General features: G+C 42.7%; 1 protein-coding gene across 3 annotated transcripts in view; it reads left to right on the forward strand.

Moving 5' to 3' along the window:
* PIK3C2G (phosphatidylinositol-4-phosphate 3-kinase catalytic subunit type 2 gamma) overlaps positions 1 to 26,886 on the forward strand; it is a 293,772-nt gene that overhangs the window by 252,894 nt on the left and 13,992 nt on the right. For 2 of the 3 annotated variants that reach the window (XM_054036231.1, XM_054036242.1), the window contains exon 32: positions 20,314 to 20,439. In XM_054036231.1, the coding sequence (XP_053892206.1) occupies positions 20,314 to 20,439 (126 nt within the window). The remainder of the gene's footprint in view (positions 1 to 20,313; positions 20,440 to 26,886) is intronic. The other variant, XM_054036253.1, reaches the window with a different exon arrangement.

Consider the following 26,886-nt stretch of genomic DNA (forward strand, 5'->3'; position numbering starts at 1 on the left):
ATTTGTATTGTGGCAGATCCTCGAAGCTTTATTCAGGGATCAGGGTCACGGTGTGCTAGGTCCGGTACACACACAAAATAAACAAGGCAGTCCTGCCCCAAAGAGCTTATCGTCTAACTATATGATCAGAGACAACAGGGGGAGAAAAACAAACGGGTTGAAAGAACAACGTACCTGTGAAACTACCATGTTTATAGCCATTGTCAAGTATTGTGTGGGCTTCATGGCAGAGGTGGGCTTAAAGGAGGACAATGTAGTAGTTTTGCAGCTTTTTACAAGGAGCTTCTCCCAGGAATATGGGGTGGCACAGGAGAAAGCAGAGAAGTGTTTAAGGGGCAGTTGGTCTGGTTTGTGGAAGGCTGGTTTTGTTAGCAGAGGTCAGGATTGACAGCTCTAAAACTATATAATTTCAGTCCATGATGCATTATTTACCCACTTTTTGTAATACCTAGAAAGAAGGTTGGAGAAATAAAAGCATGTATCTGATGCCCAATCTCTGATCTTAGGTCTGCTTCAAGATGTACCTGTTTCTCCCTAAAACAGGAAATATTTCAATCAGTGAAAGAAGTTATTAAAGTCCTGCCTGAAAACAGTCTATTGAAATATACTTTGAAGAATAAGTACAGAGTGAACTTGTTTAATAGATTTAAGGCTAGAAGGGACCATTAATCTCTGCTAAACTCCTGCTTTATCCAGGCCATAATTTCACCAAGGGAATTCCTGCATCTTCACCAACAACTTGACTAATAAGACAATTTGAGCAGCAATGCATGCAGAGAGTTGTAGAATTAGTTGCAAAGGCTTGTGCACATTTCCGCTTAAACAATATAGGTAGACAATGAGAGAGAAGTTCTGTTAAACTAGTGTTAACTGACATATTTAACAGTGCTGTCAACTCCCATGATTTTATAGAAAGTCTCATGATCAGTAGTGTTTTTCTTGAATCCCTAGTATCATGTGAATACACCAGATTCTCAGTTTTCAATAATTAAAAAAGTAAGTTTATAGCCATCATGGTAGCCAAGAAAAGCTTGAAAACAAGACCCCTAAGGGTGTGAAAGCCAGAAGATCCATGAAGAGTCAAAATATTTTATTTTTGAAATCTCATGATTTTGTAAACCAATGATAATTTTTTGGGCCCTGACTCGTGATATTTGAATGCTTCGAGTTGGCAATACTATATTAGTGCAGAGATGCAGTGAAGTTGGAAGGCTATAAACAAAGAGGTAAGCCTTGGCAGAGGGAAGGAAACTAGAGAAGGGGATTGGGGAGTAGTGGGGAGGAGAGTGAGGGAGAAAGATTGCCTCAGAGAGTAGGGCAGCATGGCAACAACTGACAGAGTTCCTGACACTGGAGAGGAAGACATAGGGCTTGTCTCCCTGGATCGACACTGCGATGATCAATCCACCGGGGGTTGATTTAGCAGGTCTAGTGAAGACCCGCTAAATTGACCACAGATCACTCTCCCGTCAACTCTGGTACTCGACCGGAATGAGAAGAGTAAGGGGAGTAGACAGGAGAGTGTCTCCCATCGACATCGAGTAGTGTGGACCCTGCGGTAAGTAGAGCTAAGCTATGTTGACTTGAGTTATGTTACTAATGTAACTCAAATTGCGTAGCTTAGATCAATTTTCCCCCATAATGTAGACCTGCCCATAGAGTTCAGGGAGAGGAAAGTTTGGTCTGGCATCTGAAAGTACTTGCCAGCAAAGGGCAAGAACTTATCTGCTAAGGGAGCAGAATAAATAGAAACCTGGCAATCACTATATGGAGGAAGCAAAAAACAAGACTCAGAAAGTCAAGAGAGGGACCTGGCCCATTAGAAGTGGGTGTGGTATAGGGAGAGAAAGGGTGCTCTGTAAACATTGAAAGCCAGACTAGGCACTGGAGGGAGGGAATCTTTAAAGCTCAGCACATACCGTTGTAGCAGTGTAACTGTTGTTAATACTCAGAGTGACAAGGTGGGTGAGGTAATGCTAAGGGAAGTCTTCATGACTAAATTAATCTAAACGTTATCATGAAAATGCATCAAATTGGACTCTGGAAACTGACACCGAAGTGGGAAGGAATCAAATGTCCAGTGTGGGGATCTGACTAAGTTTCCCAGGTAAGTCAGGCTGCATCTCTCTGTCTGGTAGTCCTGTGCTAACAACCCTGCCTGCTGCTGGAAGTGACCTCCGTGCAAGTGTAGGGAGCTCCAGCAGCTGCAAACACATTAATTCTGCTGCCTTGTGCATTTGCCCCGTGACAACTAAACCGGATGCACATGTAGGCTACTGGATGCACTTCCCAGCCAGACATGAGGGAGAGTGGAGACAGCTTCTCAGACTTTTCTCTAGGCTCCAATTAGCAAAAGACGCCACTAATTGAATTGGCCTCGTTAGCACTACAAAAAGTAATTTTCCCTCTGTTGATATTCACCCCTTCTTGTCAACTGTTGAGAACAGGCCACTTCCACCTTGATTGAATTGGCCTTGTTAGCACTGGACCCCCTCCCCACACTTGGTAAGGCAACTCCCATCTTTCATGTGCTGTAATATATATACTGCTTACTGTATTTTTCACTCCACGCATCTGATGAAGTGGATTTTAGCCCACAAAAGCTTATGCCCAAATAAATTTGTTAGTCTCTAAGGTGCCACAAGGACTCTTCATTGTTTTTGCTGATACAGACTAACACGGCTACCACTGAAACCTGTCACCCATCCTTAGTTCACTCCAGAACTTCCATCCATCCTTAGTTTATTCTAGACATTGGTGGGGAAGAGTCCCCGCCTGCCAAACTCCCCGCTCACGATTTACCTGCCTGTTTTTAAAACATAAATGAAAACAAAATTGTCCCCAGGTAGATTGTGAACAAGAAAAGTTTAAGTCAATGCAAATACATCCATATCCAGGCCCACAGAGATTGCTCTAATTCCTGCCCCAGAACAGATCTTACATGTAGGGGAAGACAGTAAGTCCTGGAGAATGGATTTGCACAGAGCTGGTGGAATAGCCAGGAACCAGGAATTAACCTAACAACTACCTCAGTGCTCAATCTACCTGTACATGTGCAGAGATCTGTGCCAGCTGAACCAACCCATTTCAGAAGTTCAGAAAAGATTTGTTCAATATTTTCCATTCCCTCCTCTCCCCCCCCCCCCCCCCCCGCCATGAACAGAGTATCCTAGCATGATATGGGAGCATTAGCTCTATGTTGACTCATAGAAAAGAATGCTGCCTATTGACCAGCACATCTTCCAGATATGCCCTGGTTTTCCCTAAGACAATAGTCTAATAAGCAGCTAGACTTGAGTCCTTATTTGAACCAAACTGTTGAACATTCTGAGGTTGGCCCATCACTGCTAGTGAACAGAATAAGGTGCCTGGGGGGAGAAAACGGATGGCAAAACGCATTGCCAAGTGATCTCTGGGTCTCTTGCCAATAAATGTAAAATGTTGTTCTAGTTCAGGAAAGCATGTGTGTGTGATGAATTCTGAATCAATCTGCCTGGGGAAAAATGTATTTAAAGAAAAATAAACTTCTAAAATCTTTCACAAAACAGCTCCAAACTTCCCTTTTTAAAAGCCTCAACCCTCTATAGGCTTTTCCACTGCCAATGATTAATGCTGCTGTGAAGGGTGATGTGTGGGTTGACAGATTAGTAATCAATTTAGGCTCACTCAGACAGCCTCTTTGCACTCCTGCCCTGTACCATCCATACTCATAGCAATCACTGCAAGAGAAGGGTAGCAGAAATGATGGATGAACTGGTTTGGGAAGGAAGGAGAGCACTAAACCTTCCTTAAACCACAATTCTATGCAATTTAAACAATGTAAAAGTTCCCAGGTGCGGTGCAGTAAGGACCTAATCCAAAAGCCCACCGAGCTCAATGAGAGGGGCACTAAATGGATATGGCAATGAGAGGGGTGAGAATTCCTTCTTGGCTGTCTTATAGCAGTCAGCTCTTGTCCTTTTCCTCCTTGTCATTTTGATGTTCACACTTTATTAATAATAATATAAGAAGTGGCAGGACCAAAAGAAAAATACAGTTCTTGTCACTGAAGGGATTATAGTCTGAGCCCCAATCCTGCATGGATGGAGCTGATTACAGGATTGGAGCCTAAAAGATAGAAACAAAGAAAATGGGATGCATTGTAGAAACTAGAGAGAATGACTTAATGGTCAGGGGAATTTTGGGGTTCATTTTTATTTTTCTCTCCACCTTTTTTCCAAACTATCTACTCACTTCTTATGGATCTCATGGGAGAGAGGCTGTCGTGGTTCCTGGGTTCACTGGACCTTTGACCCCTTACTCAGTCTTTCCATGGGCATCCCTTTCAAGTGACAGGGCAGCACCTATACTTCTCTCAGACTGGAATCCTGACTTTTAGAATGGGTCTCTCTAGGTTACAGCCCCCTGTTTACCAACCAGGATTCCTCTGCACGAGCCTATAACTAACTTACTGATAAACAAAACTAGAAGACAAAGAAGATGGATTGAAGGTCTACTGCTATAGACTTCCCTTCAGGAGCTGTGAACATTTCTCTGCAGAGCTTGCCTCTCTCTCTTCCCTGGGTTTCAGAGAGTGTGTCTTTTAAACCAGGCAAGCCTCTTTGTTCTCTGTGTCCAGATGATGCTCCCCTTGCCATGGGGGGGTTTTGTGCCCAGTTTGTACAGAGACAAATGTCAAAGGCCTTGACACTTGTATTGTTTGTTAAGCACCAGTGACTAGGATAGCTAAACCATTTTAGTTCTTACAGACTGTCACAGGGTCACTCACCACATTGGCACCTCCTGCTGGCCATTTCGGGAATTAGCTCTGGTCAGCAGGTGTGCCCTACGGTGGTGGTGGTTCTCACGTCCTTGTCTCTCCTGCAGACCCACTACAGTTCCAATCTCACTGCCTCTGCTTCATGGCACAGCCTTCCAGCCATGTCACAATCTGGGTTCCCCCATTCCAGGGGACTCCTGCTGCAAAAGTCCAGCTGCTCCTTGCAGCGGCTTGACAGTCCACAGCCTGGCTGCTTCTTCAGTGGTGGGGGGGGGAGGGGAAACCTAGACCCACCCACTACTCTGGGTCCCAGCCCAGGGATCCTGTAAACACCAGCTTCCCGCTTCCCCTCCATTCTTTCTCCACCAGTCTGTCTCAATTCCCTGGGCCACTTTCCTGCAGCTCCAGCACCTTCGGCTCCTGCCTCTAGCTTCTTCATCCTCTTCCCAGGGCCTTGGGCCTGCAAATCCTAGCAGCCCTGTTCATGGTGCTAGTCTCTGCAGCCCTCTAGGAAGCCAGTCCCCTCCCTTGGGCTTCCTGCAGCAAACTCCCTTCCTGTGGCCCGCAGCTTCCTTTTTTATGGGCTGGCTGGGCCCTGATTGGCTGGTACAGCTGCCCGCCCTAATTGGCTGCAGCCACTGCCCTAACTGGCTGTTTCCTTGCAGCCCTCCAGGCTGGGTTTTAACCCTTTCAGGGCCAATGCAGGGCAGACGCCCTGTCACACAGACCCAAGCTGCCAAAGACTGATTTAAACCTTAGTTATCCTTTAACAAGAAACCCAACAACAAGCAAGCAAGCAGAAGGTCACATATCTATAATATTTTATGCCTAATAACTCCCATTGTTCATCACAGAGGCACTTGAATGAAAAAAGTGTGGTGGACTGGCCAACTGGAATAGGGAGGAAGTACCATGCATAGGAGGCAGAATGGCAAAATGCCCAAAGATGGATGTGGGAAATGAATGGAGGGAGGGGGATTTTAGAGCCGTGTAGAGAGACAAGTGTTGGTGACAGGATGATACCAATAGTCTTGAAGAAAGGGATATAACAGTTCCAACTGTGGTTTTCTCTAGACTGCCAGGGTAACATAGGACAAAAGCCAAGACACATGAAAATAATATTCTTGCTCTGATGCACATTTACAGAGAAGTTGACTTTTTTCAGAATGGTGGTTTAGAGGATGCTTGTACTTTAAAATGAGCTTGGATAGGAGCACTGTTCTTTGGACTGAAAATTGGCTGAAGGGCTATAACCAAAGGGAAATGTTGAACAGCAATGTTTCAAGTTGAGGAGGAGGTCATCTATTGTGGCACCGTAGAGATTGGTGTTAGGTCCCAATTTATTTAATAGAGCTGGTCAGAGGTATTGACAAATATATCATTCAGTTAATTGTACTGTTATTGACAAATGTCTTATTAATCAAATATTTTGGGCAGTACAGGCCCAGCTTTATTATTTGAATGCTATTTTGAATAAATCGTTCACTGAATAACTAACATTTGTTGACTAGAGTATTCAGTGAGCTCCACTTAATATTATTGATCATTGTCCAGATGAGGGAAAAGACACTGACATGAAATTTGCAGTTGATACTAAACTAGAAAAACAAAAATACTAGTATAGACTGAACAGTAATACCAAGATATCTAAAGATATCTAGACAGAAACTCAGAACCTATTTGGACAAATGATTACATTCCCATTACTACACATGGGAAATATTGATCCCAAGCGCACACATTAATGAGATGCAGAAATATCGATAACAGTATAACTTGGAACTCTTTTGTTATGAACTCAAGTGTCAAACTGTTTTATTTAGAAAAGATGATGTTTTAATCAATACTAAGTAGAAGCCGCCCTTAAATATTTAAAAAAGTAAAGTATATAATAAAAAATAAAGTATCAGAGGAGTAGCCGTGTTAGTCTGGATCTGTAAGAAGTGACAGAGTCCTGTAGCACCTTATAGACTAACATGTTAGTCTGTAAGGTGCCACAGGACTCTTTGTTGCTTAATAAAAAATAGAATATTTCAACGGTATCATAGAATCATAGGACTGGAAGGGACCTCAAGAGGTCATCTAGTCCAGTCCCTTGCACTCATGGCAGGACTAAATATTATGTAGACCATCCCCGACAGGTATTTGTTTAACCTGCTCTTAAAAATCTCCAACGTTGGAGATTCCACAACCTCCCTAGGCAATCTATTCCAGTGCTTAACCACCCTGACAGGAAGTTTTTCCTAACGTCTATCCTAAACCTCCCTTCCTGTAATTTAAGCCCATTGCTTCTTGTCCTGTCCTCAGAGGTTAAGAAGAACATTTTTTCTCCCTCCTCTTTGTAAGAACCTTTTATGTACTTGAAAACTGTTTTCATGCTCCCCCCCCCCCCGAGTCTTCTCTTTTCCAGACTAAACAAACCCAATTGTTCCTACTCAGTGGGATAGTTTGTTCTTGTGCCCTTAATAATGTCTCTTTGAAAAACTGCCAACTGTCTTCAATTGTTTTTCCTCTTAGACTTGCTTCCCATGGGATCTTACCTACCAACTCCCTGAGTTTGCTAAAGTCTGCCTTCTTGAAATCCATTGTCTTTATTTTGCTGTTCTCCCTCCTACCATTCCTTCGAATCATGAACTCTACCATTTCATGATCACTTTCACCCAAGCTGTCTTCCACTTTCAAATTCTCAACCAGTTTCTCCCTAATTGTCAAAATCAAATCTAGAACAGCTTCTCCCCTAGTTGCTTTCTCCACCTTCTGAAATAAAAAATTGTCTCCAATACATTCCAAGAACTTGTTGAATAATCTGTGCCCTGATGTGTTATTTTCACAACAGATATCAGTAGTTGAAGTCCCCCATCACCACCAAGTCCTATGCTTTAGATGATTTTGTTAGTTGTTTTAAAAAAAAGCCTCATCCACCTCTTCTTCATAGTTAGGTGTTCTGTAGTAGATCTGTACCATGACATCACCCGTGTATTTTTACCCCTTTTATCCTTATCCAGAGACTTTCAACAAGTCTTTCTCCTATTTCCATCTCAACCTCAGTCCAAGTGAATACATTTTTTCATCTGACATGACTTGTCATGAAATAATGTAAAAATAATATAAAAATAAAACCCCATAAAATTCAAAACAGAAACTTCAAATTTGAAAATCCGAAATAAAAATCCAAAATTTCCCAAAACAAATTTTTTTTCAAAAATTTCATTTAAAAATATTTTTCCTGGAAATTTTTGTTGAAATGCACATGTTTTTAAATATTTTCTGTTGAAAAAACATTTGGACATTTTTTTCCAATTATCTCTAGATCTAAGCACTAGATTAGCAGAAGGATGCTGAATAACAGGAGGGAATTCAGAGTCAATGATCAGTAGGGCTACAGGGACTGATTTATGAAGAGTGATTTTAGTAGCTAAATGTAACTTGGTTAAAAATTGACTAATGGGCACAAAAGTTTGCAAATGCTTTAAAGGCAGCAAACAGTAGGGATTGAGAGGACGTATTCAGGGTGTTAAATAGAGCATAACTAGCAGTGGTCAGATGTAATTAAAGAAAGGAAACTTTGGGCCTCATCTCACAGAATGCTTACTCATAGTGATTGGTATCAGGTTGTGGAATAGACTACAAAACAAAGTGACAGAATCCCCATAGTTTGAGAATTTAAAACTAATTTGGACAAGGTAGCTATGGACTAATGTACTAATTTATTAATTAACAAAACTAGAAGGTCGGTTAAAGGCCCAAATAAAGCTCCTGCTGCTGCTTTTTGTGTTGTGTTTTTATATTCAGTTTCCATCTGTGCTCAGACATGAAAAAAGAGAATATCTATGTGACCATAAGACAGAAATAAAACAGCAGCATTTCTAAGTGCTATCTGTTCTCAGAAACTGATTTTCTTTTACTCCATCTGATGGTCAGTGACAGTATAAATCTTCTGTGAGCTGAAAAGAAATGTGAAACAGTATTATTTTCTTTGGTGTTTTTTCTTTCATTGTGTTCTGTTCAAGGGAAGGGAATAGTAGAATCTGTAGGTGTGTGTGCACTCACGAATGTACATACTGTAGACTAATACCCCAATCTAGACAAAATCTACATCAATGAGTCCCAGGGACTCTTTAGCTTTGGAAGCTGGACACTGTTCTGAGTGGTAAATGAATGTCCCACTGCACAACAATAATACATGGTAGGGGGAAAGCAGGTTACCTTCTTCACAGCCTTCTAAAACAAAAATTTTAGAGAACTGTCCACCAAACCTCTGAGTCTTCACCCTTATCCTACTCCCCACATCAAAACCAAGGATTAGTACCTTCCCTCCTGATAGTCATGAGTTCACCCCATTAACCAATTAAGAACATAAGAATGGCCATACTGGGTCAGACCAAAGGTCCATCTAGCCCAATATCCTGTCTTCCAACAGTGGCCAATGCCAGGTGCCCCAGAGGGAATGACCAGAACAGGTAACCATCAAGTGATCCATCCCCTGTCACCCACTCACCGCTTTTGGCAAAGAGAGGCTAGCACCACCATCCCTGTTCAACCTGGCTAATAGCCATTGATGGACCTATCCTCCATGAACTTATCTAGTTCTTTTTTGAATCCTGTTATAGTCTTGGCCTTCACAACATCCTCTGGCAAGGAGTTCCACAGGTTGACTGTATGTTGTGTGAAAAAAATACTTCCTTTTGTTTGTTTTAAATCTGTTGCTTAATAATTTCATTCGGTGACCCTTGTGTTATGAGGAGTAAATAACACTTCCTATTTACTTTCTCCACACCAGTCATGATTTTATAAACCTCTATCATATCCCCCCGCTTAGTCGTCTCTTTTCCAAGCTAAAAAGTCCCAGTCTTATTTATCTCTCCTCATACGGCAGCCGTTCCATCCCCTAATCATTTTTGTTGCCCTTTTCTGAACCTTTTCCAATTCCAATATATCTTTTTTGAGGTGGGGCGACCACATCTGCGCGCAGTATTCAAGATGTGGGCATACAATGGATTTATATAGAGGCAATATAATATTTTCTGTCTTATTATCCATCCCTTTCTTAATGATTCCCAACATTCTGTTTGCTTTTTTGACTGTTGCTGCACATTGAGTGGATGTTTTCAGAGAACGATCCACAATGACTCCAAGATCTCTTTTTTGAGTGGTAACAGCTAATTTATATGCCATCATTTTATATGTATAGTTGGGATTATGTTTTCCAATGTGCCTTACTTTGCATTTATCAACATTGAATTTCATCTGCCATTTTGTTGCCCAGTCACCCAGTTTTGAGAGATCCTTTTGTAGCTCTTTGCAGACAGCCTGGGTCTTAACTATCTTTAGTAGTTTTGTATCATCTGCAAATTTCGCCACCTCGCTGTTTATACCCCTTTTTCCAGATAATTTATGAATATGTTGAATAGGACTGGTCCCAGTACAGATAGGGACACCACTATTTACCTCTCTCCATTCTGAAAACTGACCATTTATTTCTACCCTTTGTTTCCTAGCTTTTAACCAGTTACCAATCCATGAGAGGACCTTCCCTCTTATCCCATGACAGTTTACTTTGCTTAAGAGCCTTTGGTGAGGTACCTTGTCAAAGGCTTTCTGAAAATCTACGTACATTATATCCACGGGATCCCCCTAATCCACATGCTTGGAGACCCACTCAAAGAATTCTAGTAGATTGGTGAGGCATGATTTCCCTTTACAAAAACCATGTTGATTCTTCCCCAACAAATTATGTTCATCTATGTGTCTGACAATTTTGTTCTTTACTGTAGTTTCAACCAGTTTGCCCAGTACTGAAGTCAGGCTTACCGGACTGTAATTGCGGGGATCACCTCTGGAGTCCTTTTTAAAAATTGGCGTCACATTAGCTATCCTCCAATCATTTGGTACAGAAGCTGATTTAAATGATAGGTTACAGACTACAATTAGTAGTTCTGCAATTTCACATCTGAGTTCCTTCAGAACTCTTGGGTGAATACCATCTGGTCCTGGTGAATTATTACTGTTTATCAATTTTTTCCAAAACCACCTCTAATGACATCTCAATCTGGGACAGTTCCTCGGATTTGTCACCTAAAAAGAATGGCTCAGGTTTGGGAATCTCCCTGACATTCTCAGCCATGAAGACCGATGCACAGAATGAATGTAGTTTCTCCGCAATGGCCTTATCATCTTTGAGTGCTCCTTTAGCATCTCGATCATCCAGTGGCCCCACTGGTTGTTTAGCAGGCTTCCTGCTTCTGATGTACTTAAAAAAAATTGCTATTACTTTTTCAGTCTTTGTCTAGCTGTTCTTCAAATTCTTTTTTGGCCTTCCTAATTATATTTTTACACTTCATTTGTCAGAATTTATGCTCCTTTCTATTTTCCTCACTAGGATTTAACTTCCACTTTTTAAAGAATGCTGTAGCGAAGTGGTCCCCCGCTCCTGCCAGGAAGGGCTTAAAAGCAGCCCTGCAGGGGGCTGCAGCTCGAAAAGCTACTGGGCTGATTGGGGAAGTAGTCACAGCTGGGCCATGCCCCAATCAGGCCCCAGCTGGCCTCTATAAGAAGGCTGGGAGCCAGGAGCCCAAATAGTCTCTCCCCGCTTTCAGAGGGAGAAGGGCTTGGCTGCAGGGAGCTTGAGACAGGGTACCTGAATGGAGCAGGGCTGGGGACAGGCAGAGTAGCTGTGGAGCTCCAGCCTGGAAAGCCCCAGGCTGCGGCCTGGTAGGAGGTCAAGGGGTACTTGGGGTTGTAGAGGGCAGCCCAGGGGTAAGCCAAGGCAGCAGGTCCAACCCCAACCTTGCCTGTGATGAGTGGCCTATACTGCAGTCTACCCCAGGGAGCGGGGGCTAGTTGGCGACTGGCAGTGGCCTTATTCTGAGGTGAGGTAGGGATAGTGGGTGGGGAGGGGAGACCCTAGTACTGAGGGGTGTACTGCCACGGGGCAGCACCCCAGATAAAGGGGCACTGGGGTCCAGGGAGGGACACGGGGAGCCAGAGAACAGGTGGACCACTGGCCTGCAGAGGGCGCTCCAGGATGCTGGAAGAGCTAATTCCCCAGAGATCACCAGCAGGAGGCGCCGCAGGGGTGAGTCCACTCCTCTACAGATGCCTTTTTGCCTCTCACTGCTTCTATTACTTTGTTGTTTAGCCACAGTGGCACTTTTTTGGTTCTCTTACTATGTTTTTTAATTTGGGGTATACATTTGAGTTGAGCCTCTCTTATGGTGTCTTTAAAATGTTTCCATGCAGCTTGCAGGGATTTCACTTTTTGCGCTGTACCTCTTCATTTTAATTGCTCTGTTTAACTTCCTAATTTTTGTGAAGTCCCCCTTTCTGAAATTAAATGCTACAGTGTTGGGCTCCTGTGGTGTTTTCCCCACCAAAGGGATGTTAAATTTAATTATATTATGGTCACTATTACCAAGCGGTCCAGCTATATTCACCTCTTGGACCAAATCCTGTGCTCCAGTTAGGACTACATCAAGAATTGTTCTCCTCTTGTGGGTTCCAGGACTAGCTGCTCCAAGAAGCAGTCATTTAAGGTGTCAAGAAACTTTATCTCTGCATCCTGTCCTGAGGTGACATGTACCCAGTCAATATGGGGATAGTTGAAATCCCCCATTATTATTGAGTTTTTTATTTTAATCGCCTCTCTAATCTCCCTGAGCATTTCACTGTCACCTTCCTGGTCAGGTGGTCAGTAATATATCCCTCCTGCTATATTCTTTTTATTAGAGCATAGAATTACTATCCATAGAGATTCTATGGTGCAGTTTGGTTCATTTAATATTTTTACTTCATTTGATTCTATGCTTTCTTTCACATGTAGTGCCACTCCCCCACCGGCACGACCTGTTCTGACCTTCCGGTATATTTGTGGTATATCCTGGTATTATTGTGTCCCATTGATTATCCTCATCCCACCAAGTTTTTGTGATGCCTATTATATCAATATCCTCATTTAATATGAGGCACTCTAGTTCACCCATCTTAATATTTAGACATCTAACATTGGTATATAAGTACTTTAAAAACTTGTCACTTTTTAAGTGTCTGCCATTACATAATTTAATTGAATGGGACTTTTTTTCATTTGACTGTTTCTCATCAGATCCTACCTGTATTTTATCATTGCTGACCAAAAGAAGGTTTCCATATTAGTACAGGATCTAGCCCTGTTTTTGTTTCATTGCTGTAAATGAGGGGTGTTTAATAGACCTCAACATTAGCACAATGCAGCAGGGGATTCAGACATAGGTGTAACCACTGGAAAGAAGAAGCAGGAACATTTTTTTTCTCTTTCTCCCTCCCATTTTTAATATACTGCATATTCCTCTTCAGTGCAGCTGTAAATGTAATGTATTTTCACTCCTGGTCCCTGTGACAGATATAGCAATTTTCTGCAATTGTAGGAAATTGTCTTCCCTCTTCTTTGGGAGAGCTTATTGAATTAAGTTTAAGTATCTTTGGAGTCCATTGTATTAAATGAATGGTTTGTGTATTATTGTGGGCCAAGATTGTATGTAACCTCTCATGATGGGAGATGTGACAGATGTGAAACCGGACGGCGGGGATTCAAAGGACTCTGTTGAACAATGTGCCAGAGATAAATGGAATTTTGGAACAAAAAAGTGTGAAGTGATTTTCCTGGGGCCATCTAGGAGGTGAATGCAAATTCCCCACCTCTGGTAATGCAAAAACCCAGCCTTATGAACAGGGCCGGCACCAGCATTCCAAGCAGGTGCTTGGGACGGCAATCTGCAAGGGGCAGTAGTCGTGTGTTTTTGCCGCCCCAAGCAGCGCGCCGAATTGCCGGCACGGACGGCGGGGGCAGTCCGTGTGCCGTTAGGGCGTTTCCGCAGCGGCAGCAATTCGGCAGCAACTTCTATGTTCAGCTGCCCGCGGCAGCAATTCTGAAAAAAATAATCATATCATCGGCCTGGAGGGTCCTTATTAAATAAGAACACAACCTCTAGTTTGCAAAGCTCTGCTATCATTTTATCCTCCAGGTCTATAAGCCTTATTAATCCATTTCTTGAAGGCACTTCTTGTTTTTTAATATCATTGTTGAGGTACTGATTTTCTTTTTTTAGGGCTCTAAATTTAAAATTCGCTCAGACGATGCTATCTTTTCAAAAGTGAAGGAATATTTGTTTGTTGTTAAGCTGCATTTTATGGAGGCAGGCTTTAACTTTTCCCAGGAACACTAAGTTAAGTTGCATATAAACTGTGCTTTGTTACTAAGAAAAATTAAATGGCCTGTGTATTTAATACTTTTGATGGAGCCGCTGCATTTATCACTAGGATTTAATTTAATCAGGATTCAGATACTATTTTTTCTGATGACTTGGGTGTTTTGACTGATTTCCTCAGTGGATTTTCCTTTTCCTCTATTCATGGATTATAATCAAGTTTCTTTCATGTCTGCATTTAGAATACAACTATGTTGTTACGGGGGCTGTGAAAACTTTGTTTATCTACAAAAAGAACAGGAGTACTTGTGGCACCTTAGAGACTAACAAATTTATTAGAGCATTAGTCTCTATTAGTTATTTATTAGTCTCTAAGGTGCCACAAGTACTCCTGTTCTTTTTGCGGATACAGACTAACACGGCTGCTACTCTGAAACCTTTGTTTAGCTATTTAACATAATTTTATTTTAACATGCTTATTATTTAGTCATCATTCTTTCATTATTAAAAACTTCAATGCTCAGGGGAGAGGAAGGGGAATGTGTGTCTCTGTGGGAGGACGTGAAAATGAACCAAAGGTAGGAGTGGGGTCTGCTGGGGAGTTTTGTCTAAGAGTGGTAGAAGGCAGTAGCTGGAAGTGGGAGACGGGAGGAGCCATAAGCATCTTTCATTTATGAATGGAAGAAGGCAGCTGAGACTTGAAGATGTCCAGAAATTTTTATTGGGGATGGAAAGCAGAAGAAAGGAAGTTATTTATAGAGGAGGGAAGGCAGCAGTCAGGGCCGGCTCTGTTTTTTTGCTGACCCAAGCAAAAAAATTTTGGCTGCCCCCCACCCCAGCCCTGGGCTCTCCCCCTCCCAACTGCACCCTCCTGCTGCCCCAGCCCTGGGTCACTGGTATCTCACTCCCAGGGCGGGTCATTCAGCAGGAATTTTAGATGTGCACAGAACACAGACAGGATTGGTTCCCATATAGTTACAGAACTGCAGTAAAGTGAAACAATTTTCAGCTTGTGTGATTGGAGGATATCTGGATGCACATTATAAGACTGTCCTACATAAATGAGGAAAAGTTGAGGTGCCTTTATTATTCTTCTGTTCCATTCTTTGTTTCTATGGGGAATGCACTATCACGGTCTTCCTTTTAAGCAAATAAAACTAAAACTTAAAAAAAAAAAAAAAAAAAAAAAAAAAAAAAGCAATGGCTGTTGAAAATAGCAATTCCAGTCCTAAGAACCACTGGGAAGCATTTCTTGCTTAATTTATTCTACTTTTTCTACAGCAAGTTACAGTGGACCAGTATATTTGATTTGGGAGAAATGAAGTAACAGCTGCCCAAACTGAGCTTGAGCACTCCTGAATTTTGAGGGTGTTCAAATCTGGAAAGCAGGTGCTAGATTCCCTTTCTGAATATTAGCTATATCTGGAGAGGAAAAGTCAATTTCTGCTTCCATGGCTCAGAAGTGGAAATCCTCTTAAGTGCCTGGTACGGTATCTAAAGCTGCCCAGGTCCCAGTAGAGCCTCCCCTCCCTTACTTTTCATTTTAAATTCTAGTGGGATCCACATACCTCTCTTGCTAGGCTTCAGATAGAGAGGTGCACCATCCATTTAGTCCCCCCAATTCCTTCTTTGGGGGAGAGCCCAGGGCTGGGGCGGCAGGAGGTGCGGAGGGGGAAAGGCTGTGGCGGCAGGAGGGTTCAGGTGGGGGCCAGAGCTGGGGCAACAGGGGGTGTGGGTGGGGGAGAGCCCAGGGCTGGGGCAGCAGGAGGGTGCAGGTGGGGGCCAGAGCTGGGGTGGCAGGGGGTGCGGGGCGGGGGAAGAGCCCAGGGCTGGGGCGGCAGGGGAGTGCAGGTGGGGGCCAGAGCTGGGGCGGCAGGGGGAGTAGGGGGGGGGAAGAGTCCAGGGCTGGGGCAGAAGGGGAGTGCAGGTGGGGGCCAGAGCTGGGGTGGCAGGGGGTGTGAGCCCAGGGCTGGGGCAGCAGGGGAGTGCAGGTGGGGGCCAGAGCTGGGGCAGCAGGGGATGTGGGCGGGAGGGGAGTATGGGGGGGGGGGATGAGGCAAAAAACTTAAAGCTGGCTCTGTTCCTACCATTCACAGCAAGCTGCAGATTTCAGTTCCATACTCCTTTCCCACACCCCTTCCTGTTGCTAGTGGCCAAGGGAATGCTGGGAAATGTAGTTCTTTCCCTGCTCCAGGGCTGGCTTTATAGGCAGGGAGCTAACCAAGGAACTACAGCTCCCAGGGGCCCCTGATTCTCAGCTCTCATACTGGATTCTTGCGCCCCTTCAAATCTGCCACCCCAAACAACTGCTTGCCTTGCTGGTGCCTAGAGCCGGCCCTGGCAGCGGTTGTGAATGGAAGTTATCGGGGGGGGGGGGGAGTTAAAGATTGAAAAATGCGATATGGAGTCTTTTCTGGAGAAAGAACAGCAGCTGAACCCAGAAGAAGTTCAGGAGCTACCAGAGTGTTTCATCCAGGGATGGAAGGCAGCAGGAATGCCAGGAGATGCAGCATCAACAGCTTTTAGGTCAAGGCCAAAAAAGTGAAAGAGAGTGAGCTTTGAGGAATGACTGCCAGAAGGAAATATTTCATTTGGGACGAGGTGCTGTCTAACAAAGATAACATTTCCGCAAAGTATCTAGCTGTTACTTTCACAAATTTTCCCTTCAGACTCACATGCTAAAGAGACTCAGGAGTCATACTGTCAAGCTGAATTTCAGTGCTTTAAATATGCCAGATTTAGAATAAACCCTTATGGCTTTCTTAGTGTCAAAGAAAATTCCATCATAAAGGAGAGTTAGGTAGTCAGCAAGGGGAAACGAGCGGCTAACAAAATGCAATTTTTGTAGAAAATTTCATGCCTTCTCTCTTTTCCCAAAATATAACCAGTGTATTTAATATTGAATTACACAAATCCATAACTTGTGTAGGTGGATTTCTGTAAGTATATATCAAATACTACTTTTGGTTTTGGAAATCTAACGTGGAATGAATTATGGAATTTTGCTACAGAGGGTATATTCTGTGAGACACATTTTTAATACTAAATTAGGGATATGAAAAGATGTGCCTTTTTCCATTGACCAGCACCCAAAGTTTACCAACTTTCTCTGCACAAAACTTGAATGTTCTTGCAATTCTGTATCTTAGATTGTGCCTTGTATGGTAATGTTTTTTATACTGTTGCTCCATTATCATTTTCCCTATCAGCAACTTTGCACCAGTGCCTGACATTTTAGAAACTGCTATGGAGACACCCAACATTAAAAATCAAAACTGGATGTGTTTGATACCTATGGAGGCTCCAGTGGATTAGGAATAGTGGATCCATAATGTTTACTCTCCCTTTATAACATTTCCATCATCCCCTTTGTGGTTTTAGGAAAAACTGAAAGAAGGCTGGTGACTATTTTCAGGATTCTGCTTACTTTAGAGCTTGCTGTGATATATCGGGGTAGAAGTGTAGTTTATATAACGCGACCCAATATAACATGAATTCGGATATAACGCGGTAAAGCAGTGCTCCGGGGGGGCGGGGCTGCGCACTCTGGTGGATCAAAGGAAGTTCGATATAACGTGGTTTCACCTATAACACGGTAAGATTTTTTGGCTCCCGAGGACAGTGTTATATCGAAGTAGAGATCTAGTTGGAATTTTTGCAATGTATACAGAACTTTTTGGTCAATTTCTTCAGCACATTGGCTTCTCAGTGGCATTTCAGCGTCTGCTTGTCCGGCGGCTGCGCTCCTCAGTGGCATTTCGGCGGCTAGTCGTCTGGCGTCCGCCACACTGAAAGTTTGGGGGCCACTGCTATAGATCATTCTCTCTTTGGCCCTATGAATATTTAAGTACATTCAACAGGAAAGATTTGAGAGCAGTATAGCCTATACTTGGTGGAACTGTTTCAACATAGAGATTGATAGCCTACAGCCTGGTGGTTAGGGCACTTATTTGGTACAGGGGAGGTTTCCATTCAAGTCTCTTCTCCTGAGTTGGGATTTGAATCTGGTCTTGCACATTCCAGGCAAATGCCCTAACCACTGGACTAAGAGTTGTAAAAGGGGAATGCTTTCTCTGTCTCACACCAAGTATTTTCCCTGACTTTTCAGTTTGCAGGCTGAACCAAAAACTCAATTATTCATCCAATTCTACTTATGTCAATTCAGCAGCTGAAGCTACTGCAGAACATGATACCTCACTTACTAACTACGGCGTTTTTCACTATGATCATGTGACGTGTGATCTATGAATGCTGACTCTTCATTTCTGGGTGGGATAGAAGATGCTGCTTTTGACTTGAGCTGGACCCCCTTCCCAGTGGCAAAGAGAGGGAGCTGCTGTCAGAGCATTCTTCTTGAGGGACCCTGAATTTTGGAATCCACTCCCCCACTCTCTCGTCTGAACTATGTTGACCCTTCAGGGCCTGCTGAAAAGCTCATCTCTTTTTCCTAATGGAGGAAAGGGGATGGTGAGGATTTGTGCACCTTGGACTGATGTTTAAGGCTAGATTGGTTTGTTCCTGCCTGGTTTGGGGGAGACTGCTGAGTTTACGTTTGTAGGTGCTAGTATGATTGGATTTTTAATATATGATTAAAGGTCCAAAAGCCTTGGAGAGGGGCTTTTCAGTGGATTGTATGACTCCTAATACTGTGTTAATTTAACAATGCAGTGCTGTGTCCTATAAAATTGTCTGTTAGGAACTTCACTAGGGCATTGAGGCTATTTGCATAATTGCATCCTGCCTATCTATATTCCTTATGTATTTAAAATTGACTATAGTCTTTTTCACTTCTGTCCTAAACTCTTGGTGGGGAAAGAAGGGGTGGAGGGAGATGTAGATGATTTGTATAATGCCAGCAGTGTGCTATGTAAACAGTAGTAACAGCATTAGCCATAGTCACATTAAGCTGTATGGTTGGACCAAATCATATACTGTGAGAGATCTCTTCAAGTAACACCAAAAAGAAAAAGTCTGTGTCATCAGCTTAATTGTTATATTGATGCACGCACACATGCATCTATGTATCTTCCCTTCTATATAGATGTTATTTATTGCTGGGATGCCTGTAGCATCTCCAGTTCAAAGATATGTTGTTACTGTAGGAAAACCTAACATTTCTGGTCCCATATTGTAAATTATCCAAATCTGAGCAACTGCTTTGTAATGGGTCAAGTGAAGCTGAAGTGAGGAATATAGATATGATTGTGCAGCCAAAATAACACTCTGAGCCCATCCACTCAGAAAATTCTTTTATTTGTTAGTTTACATGGAGTTTCACTTCACTTTCTGTCCATGGATACCCACTTCCTTCTGGTGCTTGCAAACTGGCCAGTAGGCTTTCTTTCTTAAAGCCTAAAAACACCCTCAAAATTGCTGATATTTTGTAAAGCACCTGTGATGGTATGTTACATGTTGTGCTGTCTAATTGCATGTCGCGTTGTCAGCATTTTGATGGCCCCTGGTTTGGGAGGTCCTAAGTGAGAAATGCAGGCACTGCTAAGCATAAGCCAACACTAACTGACTCGGAAGAAACTTTCCCCCATTCCACAATTGTTAACTTGTAGATTTCTTGCATCTTCCTGTAAAACACCTAGTAGGGGCTTCAGAGATGGGATACTGAGCTAGATGGATCACTGACCTGATTTGGTTCCTATATTCATAGGTCACTGAGAACAACTAATGATCATCTCTCCTCACAACTAATGATCCCTTCACAAAATAGACAGGCCCTCTCCCAGATAACTAACCATAACTATCTGCAATCTCCATCTCCTTTTCTAAGGGCCAATTTTCTAAGGGGACAAAAGAGAGTTCCCAGCTGTGTGGAGGTGGGGGTGGGAGAGAGAGAGAGACTTTATATAAGTATCCCTTCCTGCCCATATTGTTGCTGAAAATGCTCCTGGATCTTCTATGCTAGCATCCTCTATGAAACACCCTTAAAAACCATCAATTGTCCCCATATCAACATTGAAACTGGCTCATTTTGTATGGGTTAAAGTCAATAGGAGATGTCTGGCCAAACTCCAGTTTCTGTGCATTGCTTTGAAAAATGTAAGGGCTACATTGCATACCAATTTCACATAAGTGAAAGTGGATTGATGCTTTAGGGTTCTTCCACTAAAAGTATTAAATGTGGAGAATTGTATTTTGTTTTTATTTTTTCATTTACTTTTCCTAACACAATATGAGGTTGAATTCTATGTATTTCTGTTGTTTACATTGGTTAGTACTCCATTTTATACCAATAAAACTTGGTCAATGTAATAAGTCTCCTCATGTCTGCTTTAAGTCCAGATTTAATTTGGTACCTCTCTATTTGTTTTCCTTGATGGAAACACAGACATTCATATTTATAACACTTTTGTTCTACAGCATCTCCCAGATGGCTCTGCCCCAACTGCACATGCTGAATTTTATCTTTTACCAGATCCTGATGAAGTCAGCAGAAGGAAAACGAAAGCAGTTCCAAAAAGCACTGACCCTACTTATAATGAAATTGTGAGTGTTACCATTTTTCTTCCAACATTTCTTGTTTTTCTTGTCCAAATCCTTTACTGAAATACAATAGAGCTTTGAGAGCTGCAATAACTGGTACAATCAAGAAATGGGACATATCCAAAGATCAAGTGTAAACACTGATGGTCTTCCATTTTGCTTCCAGTTCTCAGTGATACAACAGTTTCCTTATGTCTCTCTCTTTAGGAAAATATTTGACTAACTAGTACCGTTCAATCTTCTACTTTAATTATAGTTCCATGTTACACTAGTAAAGCCCAATATCCATTGCACTAAATGTAAGCTTAATTCTTTATTCACATTTGTACCTGTAACTTTAAACAATACAATATTAATGAATCTAATAATTTTAACATACCTACACAAAACAGACACTGAACTAGCTTTCACTCTACTAAATAACAGAATGGATGGAGTCTTACATTGGTATTGATCTCCAAGGGTTCCGTGAACACTGTAAATGAACACACACAGGTGAGATCAGACTGATGCGAGAACGGCAAGCATGACTGCATGTGGGACAGACAAGATTGTGCAAGACCATTGCAGGCTGTTGTGTCCTTGCTTTGTGCTGTTTGTGTTTTTTCACATACAGTGTTGATGTGCCTCACTTCAAAGCGGTTAACGGCACCATGGCAAATCTGCTGCTACCTTGCTCTGTCATGGGCTGTTGCTTCCCAGTTTCTGGGGTAGGCCTGACACACTTTCAAGTGTGACTTTGGTATATCTTTATACCATTTGTACTGACCACCATGAGAGCAGGTGCCTTGCTTTAACTGACCCTAAAGTATAGCCTTGGGTAATCTTGAGTCAGCCATACAAACAAGTTGCCCAGACCAATGCAGCTGAGCTATTGTAAGAATTCTTTGAATGCCAGACATCCAACAACAATTAAGGATTTCAGTATTAGGAATCTTGTCCTAGCATTTGACTCTGCGAACAGACTGAAGAGAGCACATATGATCATGTTTCCTGATATGGGGTGATATGTTGTCCATGTCTCTCAACCTCAGTTCTGGATCACTTTCCCAGGGGCAATGTCATGGGCCACTGAGGGCATCCACAGGTCATGAGTAGTGGAATGGCCTCCAGGTATAGATGGTAGCTGCAATATAAGCAGGGACAATACGCACTCGTGGAAAATCTAATGGCAGTACCAACAGGGCATGGTGGAGCAGAAGGCGGCACTGCTGGCCCTACAAAATGTCAAAAGATGCTCAAAGATGGTATTGAACTAAATCATTACATAAATAATAAATGACTTAGCCTCTTTTTATGCCAAATTGTTGGCAATTTACAGACCTATGTAATCACTTCATTCACCTTTGAAATGCAGCCACCTCTGGGGTGAAAAGAAGGAACCATACAGCTGCACAGAGCAGCACTACATGACAGGAAGTGACATACACTATATTCTGTTGAACCTGAAGGGGGGATTCAAACAGTTAGTGTATTTAAGGAAGCAATGGGCTTTAGGGCCTTGGTTGTGATATGAGCATGTCACACACACTACTTGATTAAGCTTCAAAACACCCTTGTTAGATTCATAGATTCTAGGACTGGAAGGGACCTCGAGAGGTCAAGTCCAGTCCCCTGCCCGCATGGCAGGACCAAATACTGTCTAGACCATCCCTGATAGACATTTATCTAACCTACTCTTAAATATCTCCAGAGATGGAGATTCCACAACCTCCCTAGGCAATTTATTCCAGTGTTTAACCACCCTGACAGTTAGGAACTTTTTCCTAATGTCCAACCTAGACCTCCCTTGCTGCAGTTTAAACCCATTGCTTCTGGTTCTATCCTTAGAGGCTAAGGTGAACAAGTTTTCTCCCTCCTCCTTATGACACCCTTTTAAATACCTGAAAACTGCTATCATGTCCCCTCTCAGTCTTCTCTTTTCCAAACTAAACAAACCCAATTCTTTCAGCCTTCCTTCATAGGTCATGTTCTCAAGACCTTTAATCATTCTTGTTGCTCTTCTCTGGACCCTCTCCAATTTCTCCACATCTTTCTTGAAATGCGGTGCCCAGAACTGGACACAATACTCCAGCTGAGGCCTAACCAGAGCAGAGTAGAGCGGAAGAATGACTTCTCGTGTCTTGCTCACAACACACCTGTTAATGCATCCCAGAATCATGTTTGCTTTTTTTGCAACAGCATCACACTGACTCCTATTTAGCTTGTGGTCCACTATAACCCCTAGATCCCTTTCTGCCGTACTCTTTCCTAGACAGTCTCTTCCCATTCTGTATGTGTGAAACTGATTTTTCCTTCCTAAGTGGAGCACTTTGCATTTGTCTTTGTTAAACTTCATCCTGTTTACCTCAGACCATTTCTCCAATTTGTCCAGATCATTTTGAATTATGACCCTGTCCTCCAAAGCAGTTGCAATCCCTCCCAGTTTGGTATCATCCGCAAACTTAATAGGCGTACTTTCTATGCCAATATCTAAGTCATTGATGAAGATATTGAACAGAGCCGGTCCCAAAACAGACCCCTGCGGTACCCCACTCATTATGCCTTTCCAGCAGGATTGGGAACCATTAATAACAACTCTCTGAGTACGGTTATCCAGCCAGTTATGCACCCATCTTATAGTAAGCCCATCTAAATTGTATTTGCCTAGTTTATCGATAAGAATATCTGCTAAACCTACCCCCTTTCCATTAGCATTCACTGTTAGGCATTCCTTCAGACTTCTCGGTGAAGACCGAAACAAAGAAGTCATTAAGCATCTCTGCCATTTCCAAGTTTCCTGTTACTGTTTCTCCCTCTTCACTAAGCAGTGGCCTACCCTGTCTTTGGTCTTCCTCTTGCTTCTAATGTATTGATAAAAAGTCTTCTTGTTTCCCTTTATTCCTGTAGCTAGTTTGAGCTCATTTTGTGCCTTTACCTTTCTACTCTTGCCCCTGCATTCCTGTGTTGTTTGCCTATATTCATCCTTTGTAATCTGTCCTAGTTTCCATTTTTTATATGACTCCTTTTTATTTTTTAGATCATGCAAGATCTCGTGGTTAAGCCAAGGTGGTCTTTTGCCACATTTTCTATCTTTCCTAACCAGTGGAATAGCTTGCTTTTGGGCCCTTAATAGTGTCCCTTTGAAAAACTGCCAACTCTCCTCAGTTGTTTTTCCCCTCAGTCTTGATTCCCATGGGACCTTACCTATCAGCTCTCTGAGCTTACCAAAATCTGCCTTCCTGAAATCCATTGTCTCTATTTTGCTGTTCTCCCTTCTACCCTTCCTTAGAATTGCAAACTCTATGATTTCATGATCACTTTCACCCAGGCTGCCTTCTACTTTCAAATTCTCAACGAGTTCCTCCCTATTTGTTAAAATCAAGTCTAGAACAGCTTCCCCCCCTAGTAGCTTTTTCAACCTTCTGAAATAAAAAGTTGTCTGCAATGCAGTCCAAGAATTTGTTGGATAGTCCGTGCCCCGCTATGTTATTTTCCCAACATATATCCGGATAGTTGAAGTCCCCCATCACCACCAAATCTTGGGCTTTGGATGATTTTGTTAGTTGCTTAAAAAAAGCCTCTTCCACCTGGTTAGGTGGCTTGTAATAGACTCCTAGCATGACATCTCCCTTGTTTTTTACCCCTTTTAGCCTAACCCAGAGACTCTCAACACTTCCGTCTCCTATGTCCATCTCTACCTCAGTCCAAGTGTGTACATTTTTAATATATAAGGCAACACCTCCTCCCTTTTTCCCCTGTCTATCCTTCCTGAGCAAGCTGTACCCATCCACACCAACATTCCAATCATGTGTATTATCCCACCAAGTTTCAGTGATGCCAACAATGTCATAGTTGTATTTATTTATTAGCACTTCCAGTTCTTCCTGCTTATTCCCCATACTTCTCGCATTTGTATATAGGCATCTAGGTATGGTACCCTGTCCCTTTGTACAGATAAGGAAACTGAGACATGACAAAGTTAAGTTGATTTGCGCACAGACACAAGGCAAGTTAGTTAGCTGGGATTAGAACCACTTTTCTGATTTCCCAGTCCTGTGGTCTTTACTTTTTAGACAATGCTACATAGTAATTGTCTATTAAGTATCTCCAATTGGTCTGTTTCTTAAGTTACACTGTACATTTTCAATGCATATTTTAAGAAGGCTTCAGCAAATGGTATTTACACTCATGGCTGAAACAGCTAGAAGTTGGCACCCTATGGCAGAATTAAATGAAATTAGACTTTTTATTTATCTGTTGTGTTTATAGCTCTCCTTTTAGCAATTAAAGTTACAGTAGAATGGAGTTGCTTGGGTCTCACCCGCCCACCCCGCACTGGTAGAGCTCTCCTTCTGCCTGGACACTCACCAGGTTCTATCTCATTAGGCACATGTGCATTGAGAAAGTAACAGATTTTTTAGATAAAGGAAATGTGGTGGATCTAATATACCTCAATTTCAGTAAAGTGTTTGATATGGTACCGCATGAGGAATTACTGGTTAAATTGGAAAAGATGGGGATCGATATGAAAATCCAGAGGTGGATAAAGAACTGGTTAAAGGGGAGACTACAGCAGGTCGTACTGAAAGGTGAACTGTCAGGTTGGAGGGAGGTTACCAGTGGAGTTTCTCAGGGTTCAGTTTTGGGTCCGATTTTATTTAATCTATTTATTACTGACCTCGGAACCAAATGTAGGAGTGGGCTGATAAAGTTTGCGGATGACACAAAGTTGGGAGGTATTGCCAATTCGGAGAAGGATCGGGATATCCTGCAGGGAGATTTGGATGACCTTGTAAACTGGAGTAATAGTAATAGGATGAAATTTAATAGTGAGAAGTGTAAGGTTATGCATTTAGGGATGACAAACAAGAATTTTAGTTATAAGCTGGGGACGCATCAGTTGGAAGTAACGGAAGAGGAGAAGGACCTCGGAGTCCTGGTTGATCGCAGGATGACTGAGTCGGCAATGTGACACGGCTGTGAAAAAAGCTAATGCGGTTTTGGGATGCATTAGGAGAGGTATTTCTAGTAGGGATAAGGAGGTGCTGGTTCCGTTATACAAGGCACTGGTGAGACCTCATTTGGAGTACTGTGTGCAGTTCTGGTCTCCCATGTTTAAAAAGGATGAATTCAACCTGGAACGGGTACAGAGAAGGGCCACTAGGATGATCCGAGGAATGGAAAATCTGTCGTATGAAAGGAGACTCAAGGAGCTCGGTTTGTTTACCTTAACCAAAAGAAGGCTGAGGAGGGATATGATTGCTCTCTTTAAATATATCAGAGGGATAAATACCAGGGAGGGAGAGGAATTATTTCAGCTCAGTACTAATGTGGACACGAGAACAAATGGATATAAACTGGCCGTCGGGAAGTTTAGGCTTGAAATTAGATGAAGGTTTCTAACCATCAGAGGGGTGAAGTTCTGGAACTTCCGAGGGAAACAGTGGGGGCAAAAGACCTCTCTGGCTTTAAGATTAAGCTTGATAAGTTTATGGAGGGGATGGTTTGATGGGATAAAGTGATTTTAGTCAATAGGTCAATAACGTGCCATCGCTGGTAATTAGTAACAATGGTCAATGATGGGATATTAAAAGTTACTACAGAGAACTTTTTCCGGAGGGTCTGGCTGGAGAATCTTGCCTGCATGCTCGAGGTTTAGCTGATCACCATATTTGGGGTCAGGAAGGAATTTTCCTCCAGGGTAGATTGGCAGAGGCCCTGGAAATTTTTCACCTTCCTCCACAGCATGGGGCAGGGGTCGCTTGCTGGAGGATTCTCTGCAACTTGAAGTCTTTAAATCATGATTTTGGGACTTCAACAGCTGAGTCAAGGGAGAGAATTATTCCAGGAGTGGGTGGGTCAGCTTTTGTGGCCTACATCATGCGGAAGGTCAGACTAGATGATCATAATGGTCCCTTCTGACCTTAAAGTCTATGAGTCTATGAGCCTCCTGAGTCTGAACAGAGTCCAGACACTGTGCCTGGGTGGGGTTTCTAGGCATACTCTTGTAGTACAGATCCTCTGTAGCTCCCCCTCCAGGCAGCTGGGACTCCTCAGTCCAACTGCCTCACCTCTGGGATTAGTGCTGACCCCTCAAAGTCTGTCTGTAGCCTAAACACACCCTCTCCCAGAACTCCCATGTGGCTGCTCTAGGTTTACAGTTTGACTCTTCAGGGACACATGACATTGAAAGCAAACAGACACGCAGGTTTTTCATAGGAATCTAAACACAACTTACTCTTTACTTAGCAGCATGAGAAATATACATATCTAGACAAAATAATAAACACACCTATTTCCAGGATCAGTTTCCTCAACACTCTAGGGAGTTCTTTGAGCTTTGGCAAAGTCCTGTGTTGTGTCCAGGATCCTGCTCCTGAAGTCCACAGCTTCTCTTCAGAATCAGAGTGTCTCTCTCCCCTCCCTAGGCCAGTCAGCTTTCTGTGATCACGTCTGGTCCCATAGTTA

This window comes from Malaclemys terrapin, chromosome 1, assembly GCF_027887155.1.
Source record: "Malaclemys terrapin pileata isolate rMalTer1 chromosome 1, rMalTer1.hap1, whole genome shotgun sequence".
NCBI lineage: Eukaryota > Metazoa > Chordata > Testudines > Emydidae > Malaclemys > Malaclemys terrapin.